The 14,808-nt window shown below is 46.7% G+C and overlaps 9 protein-coding genes across 9 annotated transcripts; 3 read left to right on the plus strand and 6 right to left on the minus strand.

The window, feature by feature from the left end:
* Window positions 1-390: 390 nt before the first annotated feature.
* GGS22DRAFT_168982 (uncharacterized protein) lies at window positions 391-1,616 on the minus strand. The gene is made up of 2 exons (XM_047962242.1): window positions 1,435-1,616; window positions 391-1,384 (listed from the first exon to the last, which is right to left on the minus strand). Exons 1-2 carry the CDS (start codon window positions 1,440-1,442, stop codon window positions 679-681), a joined length of 714 nt encoding a protein of 237 aa, XP_047816703.1. The 5' UTR covers window positions 1,443-1,616; the 3' UTR covers window positions 391-678.
* A 742-nt stretch (window positions 1,617-2,358) lies between these two features.
* Window positions 2,359-3,408, minus strand: GGS22DRAFT_195597 (uncharacterized protein; the record flags this gene model as incomplete). Its single annotated transcript, XM_047965692.1, has 2 exons — window positions 2,359-3,048; window positions 3,370-3,408. 2 exons carry the CDS (start codon window positions 3,406-3,408, stop codon window positions 2,464-2,466), a joined length of 624 nt encoding a protein of 207 aa, XP_047816704.1. The 3' UTR covers window positions 2,359-2,463.
* A 497-nt stretch (window positions 3,409-3,905) lies between these two features.
* On the plus strand, window positions 3,906-5,136 carry GGS22DRAFT_190850 (uncharacterized protein; the record flags this gene model as incomplete). Its single annotated transcript, XM_047965038.1, has 6 exons — window positions 3,906-4,212; window positions 4,274-4,324; window positions 4,378-4,464; window positions 4,531-4,658; window positions 4,721-4,832; window positions 4,904-5,136. The coding sequence occupies 6 exons, from the start codon at window positions 3,906-3,908 to the stop codon at window positions 5,134-5,136; spliced, it is 918 nt and encodes a 305-aa protein (XP_047816705.1).
* Window positions 5,137-5,535: 399 nt separating this feature from the next.
* On the minus strand, window positions 5,536-6,496 carry GGS22DRAFT_190851 (uncharacterized protein; the record flags this gene model as incomplete). The annotated part of the gene is made up of 2 exons (XM_047965039.1): window positions 5,536-5,733; window positions 5,795-6,496. 2 exons carry the CDS (start codon window positions 6,494-6,496, stop codon window positions 5,536-5,538), a joined length of 900 nt encoding a protein of 299 aa, XP_047816706.1.
* A 253-nt stretch (window positions 6,497-6,749) lies between these two features.
* On the plus strand, window positions 6,750-7,641 carry GGS22DRAFT_195606 (uncharacterized protein; the record flags this gene model as incomplete). Its single annotated transcript, XM_047965693.1, has 3 exons — window positions 6,750-7,092; window positions 7,143-7,270; window positions 7,331-7,641. 3 exons carry the CDS (start codon window positions 6,750-6,752, stop codon window positions 7,622-7,624), a joined length of 765 nt encoding a protein of 254 aa, XP_047816707.1. The 3' UTR covers window positions 7,625-7,641.
* A 109-nt stretch (window positions 7,642-7,750) lies between these two features.
* On the minus strand, window positions 7,751-10,207 carry GGS22DRAFT_195608 (fungal-specific transcription factor domain-containing protein; the record flags this gene model as incomplete). The annotated part of the gene is made up of 5 exons (XM_047965694.1): window positions 7,751-8,635; window positions 8,694-8,754; window positions 8,825-8,963; window positions 9,020-9,969; window positions 10,041-10,207. 5 exons carry the CDS (start codon window positions 10,205-10,207, stop codon window positions 7,949-7,951), a joined length of 2,004 nt encoding a protein of 667 aa, XP_047816708.1. The 3' UTR covers window positions 7,751-7,948.
* Window positions 10,208-10,585: 378 nt separating this feature from the next.
* GGS22DRAFT_190854 (YjgF-like protein) lies at window positions 10,586-11,044 on the minus strand (the record flags this gene model as incomplete). The annotated part of the gene is made up of 1 exon (XM_047965040.1): window positions 10,586-11,044. One exon carries the CDS (start codon window positions 11,042-11,044, stop codon window positions 10,586-10,588), a length of 459 nt encoding a protein of 152 aa, XP_047816709.1.
* Window positions 11,045-11,432: 388 nt separating this feature from the next.
* GGS22DRAFT_168987 (alpha/beta-hydrolase) lies at window positions 11,433-12,560 on the plus strand. The gene has a single exon (XM_047962243.1). It carries the CDS (start codon window positions 11,495-11,497, stop codon window positions 12,491-12,493), a length of 999 nt encoding a protein of 332 aa, XP_047816710.1. The 5' UTR covers window positions 11,433-11,494; the 3' UTR covers window positions 12,494-12,560.
* GGS22DRAFT_41967 (amidase signature domain-containing protein) lies at window positions 12,547-14,368 on the minus strand. Its single transcript, XM_047967039.1, has 2 exons — window positions 14,322-14,368; window positions 12,547-14,262 (listed from the first exon to the last, which is right to left on the minus strand). The coding sequence occupies exons 1-2, from the start codon at window positions 14,351-14,353 to the stop codon at window positions 12,600-12,602; spliced, it is 1,695 nt and encodes a 564-aa protein (XP_047816711.1). The 5' UTR covers window positions 14,354-14,368; the 3' UTR covers window positions 12,547-12,599.
* Window positions 14,369-14,808: the final 440 nt, after the last annotated feature.

Here is a 14,808-nt window from a genome sequence, read left to right on the forward strand (position 1 = left end):
GAGATGAGATCGCTTTATGCTCCAGAGGTAGGTAGATAAACCCATTGGCTGGGAATACTGCCCCACGTATCCACTGCGGAACGGTCCTTTCGGAAAAGATTGCGACTATTCCCGAATTCGACGGCAGCGACCATCCGCCATGCCATGTGTCGAAGGATGATGCAGCCAACCCTAGATAGGTAGGTGTAGGTTATTACATTCAAATGCGGTCAGCTGATACGCGAAGGATAATAGTCAGGTCCATGCCTCAACTGTAGCTAGATCTAGCTGCTTATTCATGGTATAATTGATCCTGCTTGGGGCTAGAACGTGTCGTCCGACTTCTTGCTTATATGAAGATGGCCTATGCACCTAGTCTGCAACTATCAAGGGAGCTATTCATCAAGTAGGGATTAATTCGCCATCTATGGATGGCTTGCCTCGGCACGGATTGAATATGCCCTAGACTTCTATGACTACCTACTATAACCACTGCATGAGCGGATACTTGATGGTGTCAGCAACTGGAGCTAACAGGCAAGGTTACATGAGAGGGTTATATAACTAATTCCATGGGCAAGAAGGCATCATCGCCTCTATTAAGACCTAGCGTAAGACGAACCCCCTTTCCGACTGGATGCTAAGCTCCTGATCCAACTAACTTGACCGGTCTAAGTATTCAAGCACGTAACTACTAGCTTATTCCGTACTTCCCAATTCTCCCGGCCTCGGGTCACCAAATCCGGGAGACATCCCAATGACGATTTTATTCCTCGGGATCCTATCTGTCATCGCCACGGCGCAGTGTTCTGCGTGCGCCGTCGCGTTCGGGAATCCCGTGTACTCCATCTTGGCCTTCCCCCGCATCTGCTTGACGAGCGTGTAGAAGCAATGCATGTTATGCCAGTCGATTGTCGACCACGCCTGTCTCTCCGGGTCCGGCTTATCGGCTAGGTATGACATCTCCTCAAGAGAGAATAGCCGTGACGAGCTGGTATTCGAGGCGTGGTATAGCCATTCCCCGTCCGGACCGTTACCCGCATGCTCGAACAGCGAGGTTAGCTCGTCGTCGCGACAGTGTGACGGGAGCCAGGAGGTTGCTAGGGAGTCATATTTGCAGCCCATGGCGAGTGCTTCTGCGGTAGATGTGCCGCAGTAGCATGCTGGTAGTGACGCATCCCTAATGTAGATTGCTGCGGATATGCTGAGAGTAATGAAGCTGTGAAGAGCCAGTGCTAGTATAACGATCTTGAGAATCCATGAGAATATGATACGGAGACGGTTCTTTGGCCGGGTTCGAGGGACGAAGAGGTTGGGATCTTCTTCATCGCTCGTCCTGACTTCCGAGTATTCGTCCTTGCTGTTTTTAGAAATGAAAGGTTCCGAGGAACCAGATGAAGATGAGCTGAATGAATTCGTCAGTATTGATTGCATTGAGTTTGTAGACTCACTTACGAGTTCATTCTTGGTGACTGTTAAGGTTCGCTAGCGACTTGAAAGAAGATAGGGGATATAGAGTGAATGTGAATTAGGTAGGTGGGAAGGGGAAAGACTGCGCGGTCGCTTGGAATTCAGGCATCAAAAACGGAATTCAAGGCCTTAATTCGCAATATGTGACAAGTTGGTATGGTCTCCAGACTATGGAAAGATATGCCTCTAGAATACGATCTGATTGCCTTGGCAAATATGCCTAAGGGTATGTAGTCCCTCTGGTTCGTTACATTCACACTCTTGGCAAGTCTACTCATCGGTGAGAAAGAGTTTCCTACCTGCATGATCGGCTCTTGATCGGTTTGCACGGGATCCGTGAGGCGCTGACAGTTGGCTGTGCGGAATTGAGGTTGTCACAATGCAGATTATCAGTTACGTTAGGTAGTAATCTGCGGTAGAACTGGGTATCAGGTGTATACCAAGATGCCGATCCCCTGTCCATCTTTAGCTGCGTAATACGATAAACCCGGTTTGATCTTACCTGCGTCTAGATCAATACAACATCGAATCCTCTTAATCTATATGCCCGTTCGTATCGCTGTCCTGCATACTGCGGCTATTGGAGGTTGTTGATCCCTGTACGTGCCTATTAGGCTACTAAGACTAAAAGTTCCTTCCCTGCCCAGGTGATCGCGATTCAGCCGCCTCAATCTTGGAACTTGATAAAGCCGAACTACGAAATGGACAAATCACGGCTCTTGTGTTATACATCAGGATGAAGGAATAAGACTTTTACAATTATATTAGTCACTTGAAACTACTAGGTACCTAGGTAGGTACCTATACAAACACTTGACATTTACTTGAAGCATTATACGCAATGAAATTTATTTAATGAGCGAATGACTTCATAATTCCTTCGTACCTAGGTAGGTACCTATCTGTTACCGTAACCGCTTCCAGCCAGTTCCAAAATATGTGGCAAGCATGCTAGCATGCAAATCCACGCATCGTTATCATCAAGGATAATAGGTAGGTATCTATGCTATATCCTTATTTCTTCTCGTTTACAGCCTCGTACTCTCCCTCAGATCCATACCCGATATATGAGTTAGTGCGCTTATCATTGTCGCGCTTGTCGTTAACTGCCTCATATTCACCCTCCGATCCATATCCGATGTAGGAGTTGGTACGCTTGTCCTTGTTGTTGACAGCTTCATACTCTCCCTCCGATCCATAGCCAATGTAGGAGTTAGTGCGCTTCTTGTTGTTGACTGCCTCGTATTCCCCTTCAGAGCCATATCCAATGTAGGAATTGGTACGCTTGTCTTTGTTGTTGACAGCTTCATACTCTCCCTCAGATCCGTAGCCAATGTATGAGTTTGTGCGCTTGTCATCAGTGCGCTTGTCGTTCACTGCCTCGTACTCCCCCTCGGACCCGTAGCCAATGTAGGAGTTGGTACGCTTCTTGTTGTTGACAGCTTCATATTCTCCTTCGGAGCCGTAACCGATGTACGAATTAGTGCGCTTCTCAGCACTGACTTCATCAACCGTTTGGGAGACAGGTGCCGCGGCGGCAAATCCTGCGCAGGCAATAGCAATGAGGGTGATGAACTTGACCATGGTGTCGAGTTGATACTAAAGAGTCTTAGGCTGGTAAACTTATGTTTAATATGGTAAGAGGGCACTTGTGGTTGCTGAGAGTAGGAGTGAATTCGTGGGTGTGGATATGAAGAGGCTTGAGAGTAGATACTGTGAGTTGATTGTAGTTTTTGAAGACTTGGTGTCTGGTTTGGTCCTTTTATGTTAAAATGAGAGCCATCTTGTGTAGGTACTTGTTACTACGTTCTATTAATCACGACATTATTCTCCAGAGACAACATCCGCCGCCCGTATTTCAAAGCCGACCTCGTCCTAACCGCTTATCCGGGGTATAAGACGAATGTGATATCAGAATACAGCTTGGCTGTGCATGTAATCCTTGGAATGCAGATCCATATTGTTGAACGGTGCGTTAGTCAGTACAAGGAGCTGCTACAATAGGTATAGAGTACGACAGACTGAAGGAAGGAGTTTGTATCGCCGATAGGAAGTCACATTACCACGAGACTGCCTCCAACATGGAGCCGAATTCGGTTGACGACATACTCTAAGATATGATCTGATGGAGAGATTTACATAGAAACAGGGTTGTTTCTACCACATGACCGCATTATCCGCTGTTAATTCTCTCACCGAGTAAGAACAAAGATATCCATGGATGGGATTATGGGGTAGGGTTGTCTGGTTCGTTTATAGGTACTTAGACTAGGATTTCGACGATAGGATACTATCTCTCAATGCACATAGGTAGGCTAAAAATGTGGGATCAGTTCTACTCGTTTATTACATCATATTCCTATATTTCTACCATCCCCTTTCCGCACATTCCTCTTCTTGCTTTCGAAACTATCTGTTTCCATGTTTAAAACTTAAAAACTCTAAGTTCAATGATAATGCCGTCTCTACTAGAGTTCATCAAAGGCTCCGTCCGCCGACCACAGACATATTCAGCAGTGTCACCTGGCAGTATGGAGAAATCATCAAGAGCTTCCGATGATACTACTCAAGACGGTCAGGAAGATGCTCTCATGGGCGATGATGCGCATTTTCCTTTATACCATCCTCGTCGACGGTTCAGCATTGTCACTATTATCGCAGCTACATGCGTTTTGATCCTCACTACCGTGGGAGCTTTCCTGTCTGGGAAAGCCTGGCAACCTCACATTGATGAGAAATGCATGAGGCACAACTATCCTTACTGTATGTAATGAGAAGGCTCCAATTCATAAACTACTAGGCAGTCAGGTCTAACACTCTCCAGCAACTGTTATGGAGGAAATCCCGAACAAGCTTCGTGATGTCCAGTTTAATGGTATGTATCTTACGCTCATGTTCCTGGACAGTAAGTTTATAACAACAAAACAGGAACTCTTGGGAAAAAATCTGAGTTTACAGGGAACTGGGGCGATCCGGATGAGGCCATGGACCGCAACTGGAACAAATGGGGGTTCGGTAAGTTAGGTCCGTGGAACCCATTACACCTATGGTTGCAATTTCTACTAACATATACCTATCTAGTCAAATATGCCAGCTTCTCCCGAGACGAGTTTGCAGCAATGGGCATGGACCTTGAAGGTTCTGCAAAGTTCACTGAGGAATACGGAGGAGGGTATATCGGGTTCTTGGAGATTAGTCATCAGATGCATGTAAGTGATCTTGGCGCTAATCCAACTCCCCTTCTCCATATATAAGCTGACTGAGGAACCAGTGTCTGAATGTCATCCGCCAAGCATACCATAGAGACTACTATGAACGACCGGAGAATAAGATCTGGGCAGATTGGCTGAATGACAATCCAATCACCATCAAAGTACACATTAGTAAGTACTTTCCTTTTTCCAACCAATCAAGCTGCTCATGTGATTGGTTATTTACTGATCGCCTCCGTTAGATCACTGCTTCGAGATGTTCCGACAGCTCATTATGTGTAATGGCGATGTGGGAGTTATTCCTCACCACTGGGTCAAAGATATCCAAGACCCTTATGCCAATTTCAACACGATGCATAAATGTCGTGATCTGGATAGCATTGGTAAGTGGATCGAATCGCACGAAGTGCCGCCTCCACCCGAGACTGGATACCCGATGCCAAAGGATTCCAAAGTCTGGCCAAGGCCGCCATAGGGGATAACCGATCGCGGGCCGTGGGAGCTTGAGGTTGCATTCCAGAATGTCAAGGGATTAAAGGCACAGATGATGTTATTGGCACCTCTAGATATAAGCTTATCTCATATACCCATGCAAAGATCATGTCCGATGTAACCTAAGTCTGGAAACTTCATCCGAACTTGCATGCAAGCGGTTTCGACGAGCTAGTATAGAACATGTATAAAAGGATGCGATATTGTATCCACATTTTTAAAACTCGCTTTTATTTACCATTAAAATGTTGTCTTATAGGTGGGGTTCTTAGGGGTGCCCCTTTTGCTGACACTATCGTGAATTAAGTCATGTGATACCCTTTAGCTTCACCACTTGGTGCATCAAATGCGGCGCTTGCAGCAATAGGTATTTATTCACTCCCTAAAATACAGAGTACTTTCCAACCAAGTCCGCCTCTACCGGGATCTTTTCGGACTGCAACACATAGTCATAGAGCAACGTAGCATTGCGACACTGATGTGTCTGGCCCACACCGTTGATGCCATCCACCTCCTCGCCCCCGGGAACCGGCACCTTTCCTGATCTTTCCAATGCATCATCTGCCGTGCAAAGGATAGCCTATGCAGGTTATTAGCAATGCGTATGACGTGAGACGAAAGTACCGGAGTCAATCACATACCTGGACTATGTAATCGAAGCAGTGCAAAAAGTGACCTCGGTCTTTCGCACCCTGATTCATATCACGGTTCTCCACATGGACGTGATCCATATGTGAACCTCCTTTGAGGAGCATTGCTCGGACCATGCTCAGGCAGTGCAACTGATGAAACATCGATACCCCGATCTCGTTAATCTCACCGCCCTGCTCCTTAACCATGAGGAACCCCCCATTCGGAGTTAGGAGATCTTCCCACCAGTCTATTCCTTTGGATTCTTTCCTGTTGTAAACAGGATACTTCCACGGGTCTTCGACGAAATTCGTAGGGGAGAGCTCTTGAGATGAGTGAGGAGCCGGACACTCTGTGAGCTTGGGCTGAGAGTTGCCGGTAGTGTAGACAGAATGCTTGGCTCGCATGTCGTCCACCAGGGTAGCGACCATGTTTTCATGTCCGGGACGAATGAGGAGTAAGAGTGCTATGATGGTTATAGCCGAAGAAATGAACACGGCAGAGCATGTGCGGGCTGTGTTTGATAAGGCCATCTTGTGAAATGAAGCGTGAATGTGAATTAGAGTAGACAGTTTGATGGATACTAAGGTATGAAGTGATGAGGCTGTCTTGGGCAGTTTCTTCTTGCTTAAGACTTCCAAGGTTGGTTCCGTAGTTCCGTAGGTTGCATAGCCCGATCCTCCACCCTCTTGGCCATCGTACGGCGGGCCCATAAGGGCATTGCATTAGTCAAAACATATAATGTAGGCGGCTTATTCGATCTACCATCCTTGCATAGGCTTAGCGACTCTTTCTTACGCCGAGAACGCAGATCCCGACAATTTCCACCTACCCCGCGATAGGCGAGGCCAGGTGGAAATGGACATCCGTTCCAATGCTCCCGCGATGCCCCCTTTTGATGCAATTTGGTATTCTTCACCTTTCTTCAGAACTTCATACTCACCTGGCAATTTACAAGTCGGAATAATGCTTGAATCGGTCCCCGAGAACGAAGTGCCTTTCCTTCACAAGGAGAATGAAACTCCACGGATCATATACCGCGTCGACAAGGGCGGCCGAGGGACTTGGTTCCAGCTAGTCATCGTCGCCTTAGTTAGTGCTTTGGTCTCTGTTATGGGAACTATCATCGTACACAATGTTCTACCAATCTCTCATATCATATCGAGCGGGAGCTCACCCCCACAAGAGCTACTTCCATCGTTGAATGTCCCACCTCTTGGAAACGTTCTTCGAACTTATATCGGCGAGCCGGCTTATTATGCTAACGATATGAACGCTACCCGTAAGGCGTGGATGTCACTGTTTCCTCGTACGTTCCCACCCTTGATACATCACACGTCGATACTAACCGAATATCAGCTGGAATGGGTTATGTTTCCATGGACAACATCAAAGACGCAGGAGATATACCTCGCCTCTTCCAAGATATGAGCACAGACGGATCAGGACGCTTCTGTGTCGCCGCATTCCACCAGCTCCACTGTCTCGTAAGTCTTCTCGAAGCGACATCCACAGACAAACAGGTATCTAATTCTAACCATCCACAGTTCCTCATCTACTCCGACTTTCGCCGCGCCCTAAGTGGCGAGCTTGCGGCTGACTCACACTCGCTACACGGCTCTCATTCTCTGCACTGCTTTGATTATCTTCGGGAGAGTATTATTTGCTCAGCAGACAGTGCACTTGAGCCTTTCCGCTCCCCATTTGACGGTGGCACGCAAGGGAACGGGGTGGACGGGTTTGGGAGCGTGCATCAGTGTCGGGATTTCAAACAGCTATTTGACTGGAGCGAGAAATTTAGATACACTGATGGGCATGATGCGGAGAAATTCGAGGGTTGATAAAATACCAATATGTGGTCAGGATTTGTCTAGTTAGGTAGGGTTTTCATTAAGTTGAACAAGTCAATCTTTAGAACGATCAAAAACGCATTAAACCAGTAATATCAATTATATCATAAATTCATCACATAAAGCAAGCGTCTTTGCTGACAGTCGGCGTGTTAAATGCGAATAATGTTGAATGGTCATTTTTACCCCTTTACCCTAGGGTTAGCCGTTACCCCAACCCTAACCCTAACTCCAATTCCAACCCAAATTTGACCGCTTATCGCCCGAGAACCTCCCAAGAGCTAACTTCAGAATCCATCATAAACTATACCATATTTAGCCCGGCGTATTCATATTACACATTTCCTTATACCTTCGAAGCACTCGATCAATGATGCATTGGATATTCTTAGCACCTGAGAATTTACCGTTTAACTTGTCGAATAGTTGAAGAACAAGCTCAAGGTCATCAATCACTTGCGCCTTCTGCAAATAACTGACGAGCTCCTGTGGCTGAACGGTAGATGCGTATATCAACGAGATAGTAGACATAAATAGGGATAGTAGATTGAGCCAATTGTAGGCAAACCGTTTTTGACGATGCATGGTGTAGGCCTGCCGGATAGACATCGACGCGGCATTCGCGAGTTTCTTGACCATGGCTTGGTCCAAAGTTGGGAATAGGGGAGAAGGTCTATAGAGCATAGCTGTATGTAAATAGTAATTGAAATCATACCAGTTACTGCAGAGATGAGGTACTCGGGGGTGAACGTCAGGGAGCGGAAACGGCATGTTGCGCCGCCAATCAATAAGCTCTTTATGAAGAGAGTGTATGATCTCTTCCCGGTGAGGCGTATTTATCCGTATTGTTGCTTGATTGCCATATACTTGTCTGCTAATCTTACTAGCGATTCTTCTTAAGTCTAAAATGTGTCGTGGAATGGACATGAGCGACGGTTCTAGTTTATCTTCAATCTGGATACTGGAATCACCAGTGTGGTCATCGTCTACATCGATAAAGGCCTATCATCGGAAGTAATCAGCGACAAAAAGTTCATAAAAAGTTTTTACAATGCCTTACATCGATTTCTATATCGTCGTCTTGTAACGCAAATGGGCGTCCAAGAGCTATGGATATTACACTTTTGGTTGCGAACAAAGACGTTAGAAAAAAAATCAATGTGGCTATCTGGGACGAAAGGGACAACTAACCGGTCCATCATATAGATAGAGAAGAATATCCGTTTTCTCATGTTTGCAACTTTGAATGGGACTTTTTCATATGCCGACGAGGTGTGTAGACCCAAGCCGATAGCCATACGAGCTGCCGTGCCAACTAGAAACCAAGTATCTGAAAAATTGTTAGTACCTGTGATCTCAGATTAAGCTGCCAAAAGTTCAACTTACTTGGTCCAAGCTGATTGAAAAAGGAGAAGGAGACCTGAAGCATGATGGTTTCTAGTGCCACCTTAGTCACATTAGCCTCATACTGTAGTCGGGAAGAATAACGGAAGCGCACCATGTCACCATAATCGAACGCAGCCTCGAAGTATTCGAGTGCTTTGTTATAATACAGTAAAGCTTCGGATTCTTCGACCACCGAGACCGAACACCGGGATGAAGAGCCGATAGCCAAAACCATCCAAACTCGAAATAAGGACATAGGATCCATGGTAGAGAGATCTAGAGGTTGCTCGTAGATGCGATTTAACAAGGCGAGAAACTCGCTTTGGTTGATTATCGGGTATAGAGTATGGCTATGTGCGAAGTAAAAAGATGCCAACTGGTCGGCGCGTGACTTTGTAGGCAAGCCCAGATCCGATAGAGACCCAGAAGGCTCTATGATGCTTGATAAAGACATATCCCCAAACAACGTCGGTCCAAATCCAGAGATATTTGGGAAGTTCATCATATGTGGATGAAAGAAATCTGGTGGTGAATCCCAATTTATTTGTCCTAGTATGTCATCCCCTTGGGAGATTCCAAAAACGAAGTCTGCCCGATCTGGTGTTAGACGTTTGAGGATTGTCTGTGTTAACTTGGCGAAAGATAGACCGGAAGATGATCCAAGATGTCGCTCTGCCGTCGCTTCCAAGGAAAGAATCCTCAGCTCTCTGGCCATAGAAATAGCTGGCACATGTTCAACGGATGACATTTCTTGGCCATGAATGGAAAAGGGGGAGAAAGTACTCCCGAGGCCTTCATCGACAGGAGCTTGCTGGGTCGAATTTCCGATGCTTTGGGTTCCGGACTGGCCATTGTCTGATGATGAGCCTGGTCGATCGCGTATAGCTTCTAGCGCTAATGCGAGCTGCCTTTCTAATTCTTGGATCCTGGCTTCAAGCCCTTGCACAAAGCTATATCTCTATGTTAATCTGGAGTGTTGTACGAGATTCAATCATACGACTAGGAATACTGAGTGACGTACGCGATGGGATAGGTGCCACTTTGCTGGTCTGCATCTAAAAAGCTACAGTTCACATTGGCGGTTCTACAGTTATCGCACTGCGGTAAAGTCCTATCGCATTTCTTCTTCCTTTTGTGACAGCGCTGGCAGGATGTCCTAGCTAGAGCAGTAATGACGCCAGTATCCATAACGTTTCCTTCAATGAGTAAAGAATATGACCAAAGCTTATCAGAAAGAAAATGGTTGCGGAGGTTCCGAAATATTTGGAGGTAAAGGGGTATCTACATATCTAGGAGGTGGGTACCAACTAGGATGCTATCTACTGGCTTAGAAACCTCCTCACAACAATTGGACCCAGATTCCGATAGCCGGGGGCGGGGGCACCGGGTCGGGGTAGCACAAGCGAGACCCCAAGCTTAACCGACCGGGACAGAAACTTCCTGATCGGGAAAGCAGCACAACGCTTACGTAAGTACAAATAGGAGTGACCCCTTTTAACGTTGACATTGTAGAACATGGATTATCTAGGTAGCTATTCGGTATTTATTGATTATGTAGCTTTCGAGCTACTCAAAGTCGACAACTGCTACTACTTTGACCTCCACGATAAAGCGCGGGTCTGGCAGCTCTTGAACCCCGACGGTAGCCCGTGCCGGAGCACTTGCGCGATCTGCAAAAATCTTGTTCCACTCCTCGTTCATTCCAGCATAATTGGACTTCATGTCTATTATATAGACGACCGAGTCAATGACATTATGGATGCCGCCTTTACCATTGCTAGCGCCTCGGATGATGGCGTCAATTCTTCGTAGGACGGCGGCTGTCTGCTCTCGGATGTCTAGATTCCACGTTCCGTCTGCATTCTCTGTAGCACCCTCGAGCTTTCCATCAGGAGTCACTGCTGCTATTCCGGAGACATAAATGGTACGGTGAGCCGATGCCGGTGCGATGCGAGCATGGGCGTATCTCGTCGCCCCGGGCGGAGTGTTTGGGTCAAGCAAGAAAGCTTCACCGTTAGGAGACATTATAGGCGGCTTCTCCGAGTAAAAGAGTGGTGGGAGTTATTGATGCAGGAGTTCTTGCGAAAACAACAACGCTAATCGCAATAAGGTCGAGAAAATCGGTAATTGGTACCTGAGGAGGTAGCTAGCAACAAGAGAATTGCAATTATATCTTTGAACGTAAGATGATATTTAATTCTAGGTAGGTAGAGGTTCACTTTCTTATTCACGAACTTGACGGATCTGCCGCTAAAGGGATGCCATTATCGGAGCTTTGTGTTGAGTATTTGGTAACTACACGTTTCTTATCGGCACCTCCGAAAGTGCCGGTCGGAAACGTCCGATGCGAAGGTTACATGCGAAAGCTTGGTATATACACCACCTCATACTAACAAGCAAGTCCCCGCATCATATGAAGCATTTGAACTATGAACGGGTAGCTTGTCGGAACGAGCTATTAGTTGTGAGATCAAGATGGCGTCTCCGACCAAAGGCGAAATTGAATTCTTCGACATACTCAACTTTACTTTTCAAGACGGTACCACTCTGGATCATGTTCGCTTAGCATACAAACAGTTCAATAAGGGCGCGACAAAGACAGCATTGATACCGACATGCTTTCGTGGACGGATTCAATCGACACTCAATTTTTCCCAAGGCGCGTTAAGCGATTATAGGGTTATCGTGGTCGCGTTGCTAGGTAACGGTGAATCATGTAGTCCATCGAACACTTTAGGATTCCCCTCCGCGATCGAGTATCAGGATTGTGTTCGCGTACAGCATCACCTCCTCACCCAAGGTCTCGGTATTAAGTCTGTCGATGGTATGGTGGGCTTCTCCATGGGAGGCCAGTGTACCTATCATTGGTTGGCCCTGTACCCTGAGATGGTAAAAAATGCTGTCATCATTTGTTCCTCTGCTCGAACAAGCCGGCACAACTATCAATTTCTAGAGGGACCAAGGGCTGCGCTAGAGAACTCCGCAGACTACGTTGCTGAGAGGAATGAGGTGGGGAGATTGGAAGCACCCCGCGGTCTTTGCGCCTTTGGTAAAGCGTATTCGGCTTGGCTCACAAGTGTTGCGTGGTTTGAAGAAGAGCTTTATCGAGAGTTGGGCTACCAATCTTTGAGTGAATGGGACCACGCCGCAACGGATATAAATTACCGGGATTGGGACCCCCAGGATCTATTAGTCATGCTACGTATGTGGCAGCGCGGCGACATATCACGGTTAAATGCCGAAGGGGATGGGTCGCTGGAAACCGCCTTGTCGAAAATCACCGCTAGCGTGTTGCTCATGCCTTCTCAAACTGACCAATATTTCAATTGGAGCGCTAGTGAAAAGGAGGCACGTTTGCTACCAAAAGGCAGATGTGAGATAATACCGTCGGTTTGGGGTCACATGGCAGGATCTGGGAGTAGTGCACGGGATACAGAGTGGATGGATAACAAAATGAAGGAATTTTTGGGATAGGGGTAGGGGGCATAAGCGGGTAAAGATATAAGCAGATATGAAGCATCATCAATAATGGTTATTACTATCTAGGTACCTAGACTATGAACTATCTTGTGGATATCATTCATGCCCCCAATAATTTCCTACCTACTTCAAACAATGCTGCAGCCATAAGCACGGTCTCATCTTCCCATCTCCTCCCGATAACTTGCATCCCGATAGGAAATTTGATATCAGGATGTTCCGGATTTGCTGCAGACCCACAAGGCACGCTAAGCGCCGGATGGCCAGTGACATTGAATGGGCATGTATTACTCGTGACTCCGATAGAGCTACTGAGTTTCTCCAAGATCCCAGACTCTGGATTGGGATGCGGCATGGAGAGTTTTGGGGCACAAGGAGTTACGAGAACATCAACGACTTCGAGCGCTCGATCGTAAGCTGATCGAAGCTCGAAGACCTTATGGTGTGCTTTCCCTTCAACCCATGAGCCAAAGTGACTATGCGCAAACTCACCACTCAAAATAATGTTGACCAAGGCGGGGTTTGATTTTGACTGCATCTCGAAGGTCTGTTGAGTTGGAGGAAATTGTGGTCGGAGATGCGGTGGCAAATATGATAAATGGCCACCGGTTTTGCCTTGGCAGAGAGACTCAGACATCGATGGCCGAGTTGAAGCGGTCCAAATGATAGGTCCTTCAGAATGAAGCGGGATGGATATTTCCATAACCTCAGCCCCTGCGGCTTCGAAAGATTTAGCGGCAAGACGCACGGTGTCGCGTACCGACGCGCTCAATCCCGCGACAACAAATGATTCCGTTAAAAACCCGACTCGTAAAGGTTTCCTCTCTTGTGTGCTAGAATTTCGAAGCCTGGCTCTAAAATCTGCCAAAATCTGGGGATAATCTTTCACCTGGTTCAATAGTGGCGATTCAGGTGTCATTCGTGGGTCCAGACCATCATACCCGGCCATGACCTTCAGCAAAGTCGCAATACCCTCTAAGGAGGGCGCGATAGGCCCAAGATGGTCTATCATAGGTGACATAGAACCTGCACCCGTGTAGGGTACTAGACCAAATGTTGGCTTCAGTCCATAGATACCAGTGAACGAAGCTGGAATCCTGACCGAGCCCGCCTGGTCGCTACCGATTGCAAATTCAACTGTGTCCCCCCATTGCTTATTTAGTCCTTGTCGCTTTAAAGCATGCGCTGTAACGAGTGCGCAGGAACCACTGCTACTCCCACCAGAAGTGTATCCATGAAGGAGAGGATGGTGTACAGGGCCACTGGCAGATGTAAATGATAGCGGAGACGCGCAATGGTTTTCGCAAGTTGACGAGCCCCTGATCACCCCTCCGGCTGACAAGATACGGGCGACCACTGAAGAATCAATAGGAGATACGGGGAAAGATCCATCGTGAGATAAGACCTCGGCAAATGTTCCCAATGTGGTCGGCAAACCACCAACTGAGATGTTATCCTTAATTGCAATGGTAATGTCTTTTAATAACTCGGAAGTTGGATTAGATGATTTCAGATTGCACTGAAAGCTCCATGCGTTCATTGGATTGTCGCCGTCGCGTGGCTTCCAATACTCTCGCGACCCACCAACCACGGATTGTGGCGTAAGTTCGGGATGGATATAGTCTGGAGCATCTTTGACATGCTTCAAGACTGACTCTAGAGATCTAAGGAGGACAAGATAGTCCTTAGCATCATTTGCGTTGGTGATGTCCACAGATAGACGTGCAGCTAATTGATGGACAGTGTCTTCGGTAAGATCGGACCTAGGGGAGAGTTAGACGGACTTGCGACAATCATTTCGTACCTAGCAGGAATAACTTACTGGCCTTGCCCTCCAATCGAAATGATCGACATATTTTTAACACTACAACACGTCTAGAATAAGAAATAAGGTGTATAATAGTGAGAAGAAAGAATTACCGAGACCAACTACCTGTTATTTACCCCTGAAATGCTACTTACCCCGCCTAAGTCGATGCAGGTACCGTCGGATAAGCCGACACTGATTGGTATCCAGTGTCTAGTAGGATTAATGAAGCAAATAGAAATCATAATTCTTAGAATGATATTGCATTTCTATCACTTCGAGCTTATTGTTGGTGATTTTATGATAATCTAGGAGGTATGGAATTTCCAAATCACCTGAGTACCTAATTTCAGCGTAATGAGGGGTGAGATGCGGGGTAGGTATATTCACTAAACTTCACTGTAATTTTAGTGCATTCTAGCTTTGTATGCCCTCTAAGGCTCTCATTATAGCGCCCTCTGCCCGGTAGTTACCCCGCTACAACAAAAAGTTGATATCCATG

The sequence above is a fragment of the Annulohypoxylon maeteangense genome (assembly GCF_022496945.1).
Source record: "Annulohypoxylon maeteangense strain CBS 123835 unplaced genomic scaffold GGS22scaffold_14, whole genome shotgun sequence".
Classification (NCBI taxonomy): domain Eukaryota; kingdom Fungi; phylum Ascomycota; class Sordariomycetes; order Xylariales; family Hypoxylaceae; genus Annulohypoxylon; species Annulohypoxylon maeteangense.

Coding starts and splice junctions, on each gene's coding strand:
- GGS22DRAFT_168987 (XM_047962243.1), top strand. CDS start 11,495: ATGGCGTCTCCGACCAAAGGCGAAATTGAATTCTTCGACATACTCAAC.
- GGS22DRAFT_41967 (XM_047967039.1), bottom strand. CDS start 14,353: ATGTCGATCATTTCGATTGGAGGGCAAGGCCA. Junction 14,263..14,321: donor TCGATTGGAGGGCAAGGCCA/GTAAGTTATTCC, acceptor ACTCTCCCCTAG/GTCCGATCTTACCGAAGACA.